The following is a 9,683-nucleotide window of genomic DNA, read 5'->3' as shown; positions in this document are numbered from 1 at the left end:
TTCTGTAATAAAGCTTAGTTACAGAGGAGCTGAGACACATCCTCTGCGGAGCATGCACGGGCTGGGAGATCTGTGCTTTTGCAATAGCTTACTTACAGAGGAGCTGAGACACATCCTCTGCGGGGCATGCACGGGCCGGGAGATCTGTGCTTTTGCAATAGAAGCTTAGTTACAGAGGAGCTGAGACACATCCTCTGCGGGGCATGCACGGGCCAGGAGTTCTGTGCTTCTGTAACAAAAGCTTAATGATGGAAGTGCTCGAACACATCAGATGCACAGCATGCACGGGCCGGGAGTTCTGTGCTTCTGTAATAGAAGCTTAGTTACAGAGGAGCTGAGACACATCCTCTACGGGGCATGCACGGGCCAGGAGTTCTGTGCTTCTGTAATAGAAGCTTAGTTACAGAGGAGCTGAGACACATCCTCTGCAGGGCATGCACGGGCCGGGAGTTCTGTGCTTCTGTAACAAAAGCTTAATGATGGAAGTGCTCGAACACATCAGATGCACAGCATGCACGGGCCGGGAGTTCTGTGCTTCTGTAATAGAAGCTTAGTTACAGAGGAGCTGGGACACATCCTCTGCGGGGCATGCACGGGCCAGGAGTTCTGTGCTTCTGTAACAAAAGCTTAATGATGGAAGTGCTCGAACACATCAGATGCACAGCATGCACGGGCCGGGATTTCTGTGCTTCTGCAATAGCTTAGTTACATAGGAGCTGAGACACGTCCTCTGCGGGCATGCACGGGCCGGGAGTTCTGTGCTTCTGTAATAGAAGCTTAGTTACAGAGGAGCTGGGACACATCCTCTGCGGGGCATGCACGGGCCGGGAGTTCTGTACTTCTGCAATAGCTTAGTTACAGAGGAGCCGAGACACATCCTCTGCGGGGCATGCACGGGCCGGGAGTTCTGTGCTTCTGTAATAGCTTAGTTACACAGGAGCTGAGACACATCCTCTGCGGGGCATGCACAGGCCGGGAGTTCTGTACTTCTGCAATAGCTTAGTTACAGAGGAGCCGAGACACATCCTCTGCGGAGCATGCGCGGGCCGGGAGTTCTGTGCTTCTGTAATAGAAGCTTAGTTACAGAGGAGCTGAGACACATCCTCTGCAGGGCATGCACGGGCCGGGAGTTCTGTACTTCAATAGCTTAGTTACAGAGGAGCCGAGACACATCCTCTGCGGGGCATGCACGGGCCGGGAGTTCTGTGCTTCTGTAATAGAAGCTTAGTTACAGAGGAGCCGAGACACATCCTCTGCGGAGCATGCGCGGGCCGGGAGTTCTGTGCTTCTGTAATAGCTTAGTTACAGAGGAGCTGAGACACATCCTCTGCAAGCCATGCACGGGCCGGGAGTTCTGTACTTCTGCAATAGCTTAGTTACAGAGGAGCCGAGACACATCCTCTGCGGGGTATGCACGGGCCGGGAGTTCTGTACTTCTGTAATAGAAGCTTGGTTACAGAGGAGCTAAGACACATCCTCTGCGGAGCATGCAAGGGCCGGGAGTTCTGTGCTTCTGTAATAGAAGCTTAGTTACAGAGGAGCTAAGACACGTCCTCCGCTGCCCATGCGCAAAGCAGGAGCACAGCATAAAGCAAAATAAAATCACACTGGCCTCAGATTTGTCACTAATGTGCAGGTGGATTGGTACAGGTAACAGAAAAACCCAAATAATGGACACACGCCCCGATACATAGTGCTGGGTGTCCTGTGAGCGCCCAGAGCACGTATGCAACGAAGATTTTGTTCGTACGCAATACAAACCAAAAGATGGAATCAGAGGACAGTGAAACAGCTCGCAGTGTTCCCCAACACCGATCCTCAAGAGCCACCAACAGGTCTTGTTTTCAGGATTTCCTTAGTATTGCTCAGGTGTTTGAGTTCTTGTCTGTTCAGGAGATGCAATTATCACCTGTGCAATACTAAGGAAATCCTGAAAACATGATCTGTTGGTGGATCTTGAGGACAGGAGTTGGAGAACCCTGTTCTAGAGCATGCGCACCAAACAGCAGATCCAGGCATGCAAACTGGTAGCGGAGTAAGGATTTCAACATCTACATGTGTCCCCTTACTCCCAAGACATGGATACATGACCAGGGAAGAGAAGACCTTAAGACAGTAGAGTAACGGATCTCAAACTGAAAAGATAGAAAACAAGGGACCTGAGCAGCCAGTTTTGCTTTGTGACATTTGTTTGGAGTACATTCTCGTGTCATCTTTTCACAGCTCCCTCCTGTTGTGCCATCAGTCTGTGCTTGTGATATGCGCAGGACATTCTAATACATGGCAGAAGACAATAGTAATCTGTCTTATAAAGCCCTTTACACCCCCATTTACATACAGACCCCTCATTCACTCTAGTTATAAAAGCTACGGACATAGAAATACTAAAAAAAAGACCCGACACTTATAAAACCCCCACCTGGCCCTGGGTACAGGCAATCAGAAGCAGTGAAGCCTAAGACTGCAGGCAGCGCAGTTATCAAAATATAGAACATATATATATATATAAAAGACAGAGACAAGACACAGATCACCGGAGTGTAAACCACGGTGCGCGTACAAATATGTGCAAAGGCGGCGGGAGAAGGAGGAGACAGGCATGCTGCCCGGGCCCAAATACTCTATGCCACGGTAGTGTATTTGGTGCTGCCGTCAGAGCCAAGGTGGCAGCAGAATTTGAGTAAAGGTCGACACTGTCGTGAATGTTAATACAAGTCTCTAGTTCTGGGGCTCGTTAATACTGTGTGAAGAAGTTACAGTGTACAGCTCCCAAAATCTCTCGGGTCATCCAAACACAGGACAGAACCCACAAAATTGAGTCACGATACCTTTATGAACTGCGGACCGGCCACAAATGCTCACTGCTTAGTGGAAATTCACTACATATGCCCTTTAGTTAACTGGCGCAGTGTTTTTTTACATTCCACCAAAGGGAGCTTGGGGAGTTTAGTTTGGTATTATCAGGTTAGTCCTCGTAAAAGTTTTCTTCTCAAGGAAACACTCTGGCTTTTGCTCTGGAGGCACCAGAGAGGTATGCAGAGCATTGTACACTGTAAGTTCTCTTAGGTACCTGGGGTCTCCTTCATAACAATGCCAATTATATGGGGCAGAGCCCGCCACCCCAGCCTAGCAGTTGGAGGAGTGGATATTGCCCAACTGCCCGGCAGCCAGCATCAGGATATCCTTCTTTTCCTTGTGGTAGCGCAGCTCCTTTCCAGCAAGCCGAGCCTCATCAAGTTGCCTCTCAGTGGCTGCTAGCTCTCTGGTGAGGATCCCGGGAATGTCCTGCTCTCGGTTCACCCAGTCCATGGCCATCTGGTTCCTCATATCATCATCTAGTGCCCGATGAGAGTAGTGAGCCAACACCTCCTGCACAGAACACGAACATCAACTGATCAGGACACAAGTGAATGAAGAATGACGGTAACACAAGCGGAGCGAAACCGCACCTGACGGGAGCACTGACGTTCCCTCATCGCTTTCAGGCTGCCATTCCAGTGCAGGAGCTGAAAGACCGTCATCAGCTCCTAGGAAAGAGAGTATAATATTTATATTCTTATACATAGAGGCAGTATTATAGTAGTTATATTCTTGTACATAGGAGGCAGTATTATAGTAATTATATTCTTGTACATAGGAACAGTATTATAGTATATTCTTGTACATAGGAGCAGTATTATAGTAGTTATATTCTTATACATGGGGCAATATTATAGTAGTTTTATTCTTGTACATAGGGGCAGTATTATAGCAGTTATATTCTTGTACATAGGGACAGTATTATAGCATATTCTTGTACATAGGAGCAGTGTTATACTATATTCTTGTACATAGGGGCAGTATTATAGTTGCTATATTCCTGTACATAGGAGGCAGTGTTATAGTAGTTATATTCTTGTACATAGGGGCAGTATTATAGTAGTTATATTCTTGTACATAGGAGCAGTGTTATAGTAGTTATATTCTTGTACATAGGGGGCAGTATTATAGTAGTTATATTCTTGTACATAGGGGGCAGTATTATAGTAGTTATATTCTTGTACATAGGGGGCAGTATTATAGTAGTTATATTCTTGTACATAGGGGGCAGTATTATAGTAGTTATATTCTTGTACATAGGAGCAGTATTATAGTATATTCTTGTACATAGGAGGCAGTATTATAGCATATATATTCTTGTATATAGGGGGCAGTATTATAGTTGCTATATTCCTGTACATAGGGAGCAGTATTAAAGTAGTTATATTCTTGTACATAGGGGGAAGTATTATAGTAGTTATACTCTTGCACATAGGGGCAGTATTATAGTATATTCTTGTACATAGGGCGGGTATTATAGCAGTTATATTATTGTACATAGGGGGAAATATGATCAGTCTTCGTTGCCCTTTGTATTCTCCGTTATGTGTGTATACCTGGAATTCCAGCATGGATTTGCCCTTGTTGGACTCCAGCATGAAGCGGAAGGCCCCGATTCCTGTGTTGGGGTTGTCGGCTTCCTCGCGGTTCCCCTATGATGACAGACACATGAGAGAGCTCAGCGTTGTCAGTGACATCTGCAGACCATTACGTTGTTACTGTCGGGATCATCTGCTTTTAATTGGCGACACCACATTTGCAGAGAAGACATTTTCTGGGAGAGATCAGCAGCCGCTGGCACTAATTGTTCTCAGAGGCCTCGTGGGTGTTGTTATTAAGCAGCTAAAATTAAACCAGCGCATCCAATTAACGTAACCCTTCGAGTGTGAGAGGACGCATCGGGATAGGGAAGAGAAATATGAACATGAAAAATTAATTTATTAGGGAATATGAGCGATTTTATGATGTCGATCACAAGTGAAACAAAGGAATCTTTGTCCAGCACTGAGGAGTTGTACAGCTGTCGGCCACTAGTGATGAGCGAACGTGGTCGGATAACGTGCTGAGTATGCTCGGGTGTTAAGAGGATTTTGGGCGTGCTTGGTCTGAGGATGAAATGCAGAGGAGAAAGATAACTGAATTCCCAGTTTGGAACAAAAAGCTTTCCAAAATCTGGAAACAAACTGGACTCCACTGTCCGACACAATGTTCTCAGGAATCCCGTGCAACCGAACCACCTGTTGTAAAAACAAGGGCACCAACTCAGAAGATGGCAACTTTGGGAGTGGTACAAGATGGACCATCTTAGAAAATCTATCACAAATCACCCAGATAACAGTCAGTCATTCTCTGAGAGACAGGAAGATCCTAAATAAAATCCATTGAGATATGGGTCCATGGCCTCCTTGGCACCGGCAGGGGCATCAACAAACCACTAGAAGGAGAACAGGGCTTGGACCGAGAACAAGTCCCACAGGACAGCACAAAATTCCTGACATCACGAGATAAGGCAGGCCACCAAAAAGACCGACTCACCAAATCTCTGGTACCAAAAATACCTGGATGACCAGCCAATGTGGAGCAATGAATTTAAGACATTACTCTCTTCCTCCACTGATCAGGGACATACATTTTTCCCATAGGGCAACGTTCAGGTTTGTCCTCCTGAAATTCCTTCAGGGCACGTCTCAAATCGGGTAAGATGGCGGAAAGAACTACACCCTCATTTAGAATGGTAGTAGGCTCGGTCACAATAAGAGAATCCGCAAAGAAACTCCTAGAAAGGGCGTCCGCCTTAACATTCTTAGTGCCCGGAAGAAAAGAGACCACAAAATTAAAACGCGTGAAAAACAAGTGCCACCTAGCCTGTCTAGGATTCAAGTGTTTGACTGATTCAAGAGAAATCAAATTCTTGTGGTCGGTGAGGACCACAACTTGATGTCTAGCTCCCTCCAACCAATGTCTCCACTCTTCAACTGCCCATTTCATGGCCACCGATTCCCCATGTCATAGTTACATTCAGATGGGGAGAATTTTCAAGAAAAGAAGGCACAGGGATTCGTTTTAGAAGTCACCAGATCTTTTTGGGACAAAACGGCTCCTGCACCAATCTCAGAAGCATCTACCTCCACCTGAAATGGGAGTGAGACATTAGGTTGCCTTAGAACCGGAGCAGAAGTGAATCTCTTAAGCTCCTGAAATGCTGAGACTGCCTCTGGAGACCAATTCACCACCCTTTTTGGTCAGATCAGTCAGTGGTTTGATAATACCAGAAAAACTACTTATAAATTTATGGTAGAAATTAGCAAAACCCAAAAGCTTCTGGAGAGCCTTCAAAGAAGTGGGCTGAACCCAATCATAAATGGCCTGTACCTTGGCCGGGTCCATTTCAATAGCCGACGGGGACAAAATGAATCCCAAAAACGAAATCCTCTGTACACCAAAGAGACACTTCGATCCCTTAACATACAGGGGCATGCTCCCCGAATGTGATGCCACCGTCTAACAGCAGCAAAACCTGCAGCCGCAGAGGCTCAGACATATTATCCGAGCACGTTCGCTCATCTCCACAGGCCACAGCTCAGCTTGTTGTCAGTTAATGGGAGCATTCAATAGTCTGAAAATGGCGAGATCAAACACTTGTCACAGAGTCTCTACAATCCCATACATTCCTCCTGCACTGATACATTGTACCAAACAGACGAGATTTGCGCCGCCAACGTCCTTACACTGTAACCAATCTGCCGCGCCCGGCCTGTACAGGGGGAGGAACTCATCACTCCACCTCCAACCCTTACAGGGGGGAAAATTCATCACACCGCGTCCAATCCAGCCCGTGTGAGGGGTGGATTCACCACGCCACCCCTGGCCCATGCAGGGATGGGGGGATTCATTACTCCACCTCAAGCCCGTATGATGGGGGGTAATTTGTCATGACAGCTCCGGCCCGTTGGGGGGGGGGGGGGGGGGGGGAATTCATCACAAAGCCTCTAGCCTGCACAGAGGAGGGTATCATCACGCTGTGTGAGGACGTCGCTTACGTTGAACGTGGCCAGGGCCTCACAGACGCTCTTCTCTATGAACTCGTCAGTGATCCGGCGGGACGGATGCTCGTTGAACACGGAGTTCATCAGGGCGATCTTCGCTGCACTTCTCCGTGCTTCTGCTTTAGTTGGACAGAACTAGAAAGAGAGAATAAAATCAATGAGAAAAACAGCAAAAAATGGAAATGACAATGAGGACATCCGTGCAGGAGGTACCTGGAAGCTCCCGAAGCAGCTGCCCCCGGGCAGGGTGACGTAGCAGACGTACGGAGGGCTGTTAGACGGCACCATCTCATACACCACCAGGGCACCGTTCTTCAGCTCTGCCCCCCGCGTCTGCTTCATCTGCCAGAATTCCTGCAGCGCCTCCACCACATTCACTGCAGAGAGGATCACATGGTGAGGGCCACTGAGGGGACGCCGTACCTCCCATACTCACGTCACGACGGTGTCATGCCTCTATTTAGTAGGTTAGCAGGCTGCCGGGGACCGCCCCACACCTCCATTCACGAGCCCTCCAGTTTCCCTCCCCTGCCCCCCATTCAGGAGCCCTCCTGTCTCCCCGTCCCCCTCCATTCAGGAGCCCTCCTGCCCCCCCCATACAGGAGCCGTCCTGTCTCCCCATCCCCCTCCATTCAGGAGCTCTCCTGCCTCTCCCCCCATACAGGAGCCGTCCTGTCTCCCCATCCCCCTCCATTCAGGAGCTCTCCTGCCTCTCCCCCCATACAGGAGCCGTCCTGTCTCCCCATCCCCCTCCATTCAGGAGCTCTCCTGCCTCTCCCCCCATACAGGAGCCGTCCTGTCTCCCCATCCCCCTCCATTCAGGAGCTCTCCTGCCTCTCCCCCCATACAGGAGCCGTCCTGTCTCCCCATCCCCCTCCATTCAGGAGCTCTCCTGCCTCTCCCCCCATACAGGAGCCGTCCTGTCTCCCCATCCCCCTCCATTCAGGAGCTCTCCTGCATCTCCCACCATACAGGAGCCGTCCTGTCTCCCCATCCCCCTCCATTCAGGAGCTCTCCTGCATCTCCCACCATACAGGAGCCGTCCTGTCTCCCCATCCCCCTCCATTCAGGAGCTCTCCTGCCTCTCCCCCCATACAGGAGCCATCCTGTCTCCCCATCCCCCTCCATTCAGGAGCTCTCCTGCCTCTCCCCCCATACAGGAGCCATCCTGTCTCCCCATCCCCCTCCATTCAGGAGCGCTCCTGCCTCTCCCCCCATACAGGAGCCATCCTGTCTCCCCATCCCCCTCCATTCAGGAGCCCTCCTGTCTCCCCATCCCCCTCCATTCAGGAGCTCTCCTGCATCTCCCACCATACAGGAGCCGTCCTGTCTCCCCATCCCCCTCCATTCAGGAGCTCTCCTGCCTCTCCCCCCATACAGGAGCCGTCCTGTCTCCCCATCCCCCTCCATTCAGGAGCTCTCCTGCCTCTCCCCCCATACAGGAGCCGTCCTGTCTCCCCATCCCCCTCCATTCAGGAGCTCTCCTGCCTCTCCCCCCATACAGGAGCCATCCTGTCTCCCCATCCCCCTCCATTCAGGAGCTCTCCTGCCTCTCCCCCCATACAGGAGCCATCCTGTCTCCCCATCCCCCTCCATTCAGGAGCGCTCCTGCCTCTCCCCCCATACAGGAGCCATCCTGTCTCCCCATCCCCCTCCATTCAGGAGCTCTCCTGCATCTCCCACCATACAGGAGCCCTCCTGTCTCCCCGTCCCCCTCCATTCAGGAGCTCTCCTGCATCTCCCACCATACAGGAGCCCTCCTGTCTCCCCGTCCCCCTCCATTCAGGAGCTCTCCTGCATCTCCCACCATACAGGAGCCCTCCTGTCTCCCCGTCCCCCTCCATTCAGGAGCTCTCCTGCATCTCCCACCATACAGGAGCCCTCCTGTCTCCCCGTCCCCCTCCATTCAGGAGCCCTCCTGTCTCCCCGTCCCCCTCCATTGAGGAACCCTCCTGCCTCTCCCCACAATCTGGAGCCCCCCTGCCTCCCCTCTCACCCCATTCTGGAGCCCCCCTGCCTCCCCTCTCACCCCATTCTGGAGCCCCCCTGCCTCCCCTCTCACCCCATTCTGGAGCCCCCTGCCCCCCTCTCCCAGCATTCTGGAGCCCTCCATGACCCCTCTGCGCCGTGAATCACAGGCAGGGCACTACCCTGGTGTTTGGGACCACTCTCCGAGCCCTCCCATACACAGGAGAGCCCCCCACAGACCCAGGAGCCTCTCACCTCGCCCGTAGCCCTGGGTGTGTTTGGCGAAGCTCCGCACCACAGCCTCCACCGCCTCCCTCAGCACCGCGGGGCTCCCCGCACTACCCGGGATCCCAAGGCCGAGCGGGGGCGGAGGAGCTGAGGCCTGTGAGGTGGGGTACGAGCCCCCAGTAACTCCAGGTCGCAGGGAGCGTAGGGAGCCGGTGGACACCCCGGGACCGACCCCCGGCTGTAACCGCTGAGAACGGAGAGACTCCATGGGCGAATAACGGGATTAAGGAGACGGAGCTGTCACTCACATTGACAACCAATCAGCAGCTGCGACTCGCAGAAGGGGCGGGACACATAGAATTAACTGTCACTCACACATGTAAGGAGGAGGGGCTAAGCGCTACTATCCAATCACCTTCCAGCTTTGACTAAAGTAGGTGCGGCCTGAGCTAGAACTAACGGGTCAGGATGATAATAATACCAATCAGCTATTATCACCGACAGCCACTCATAGACGGCAAAACTAAAGAGGCGGAGTTAGATCGTGCAATAGGATAGGCGGGGCTGAGTGATATTAGCCAA

At 51.2% G+C, this 9,683-nt stretch overlaps 1 protein-coding gene across 1 annotated transcript; it reads right to left on the bottom strand.

Moving 5' to 3' along the window:
- LIX1L (limb and CNS expressed 1 like) lies at nt 1–9,407 on the bottom strand. Its single transcript, XM_073566883.1, has 6 exons — nt 9,129–9,407; nt 7,119–7,282; nt 6,900–7,040; nt 4,416–4,511; nt 3,450–3,527; nt 1–3,369 (listed from the first exon to the last, which is right to left on the bottom strand). Exons 1-6 carry the CDS (start codon nt 9,367–9,369, stop codon nt 3,127–3,129), a joined length of 963 nt encoding a protein of 320 aa, XP_073422984.1. The 5' UTR covers nt 9,370–9,407; the 3' UTR covers nt 1–3,126.
- Between the last annotated feature and the right edge of the window lie 276 nt (nt 9,408–9,683).

Source organism: Dendrobates tinctorius, unplaced genomic scaffold (genome assembly GCF_039654945.1).
Source record: "Dendrobates tinctorius isolate UK_male_01 unplaced genomic scaffold, ASM3965494v1 ptg000019l, whole genome shotgun sequence".
Lineage (NCBI taxonomy): Eukaryota > Metazoa > Chordata > Amphibia > Anura > Dendrobatidae > Dendrobates > Dendrobates tinctorius.
Note: the sequence above shows the minus strand (reverse complement) of the source record. Positions and strands in the feature narration are given on the sequence as shown.

What these genes read in the sequence shown, in the direction of transcription:
- LIX1L (XM_073566883.1), bottom strand. Translation starts at nt 9,369, where the DNA reads ATGGAGTCTCTCCGTTCTCAGCGGTTACAGCCGGGGGTCGGTCCCGGG. An exon ending in GCTGCTTCGGGAGCTTCCAG is followed by an intron (nt 7,041 to 7,118) that starts GTACCTCCTGCA and finishes CTCTCTTTCTAG; the next exon opens with TTCTGTCCAACTAAAGCAGA. An exon ending in AACGTCAGTGCTCCCGTCAG is followed by an intron (nt 3,370 to 3,449) that starts GTGCGGTTTCGC and finishes TGTTCTGTGCAG; the next exon opens with GAGGTGTTGGCTCACTACTC.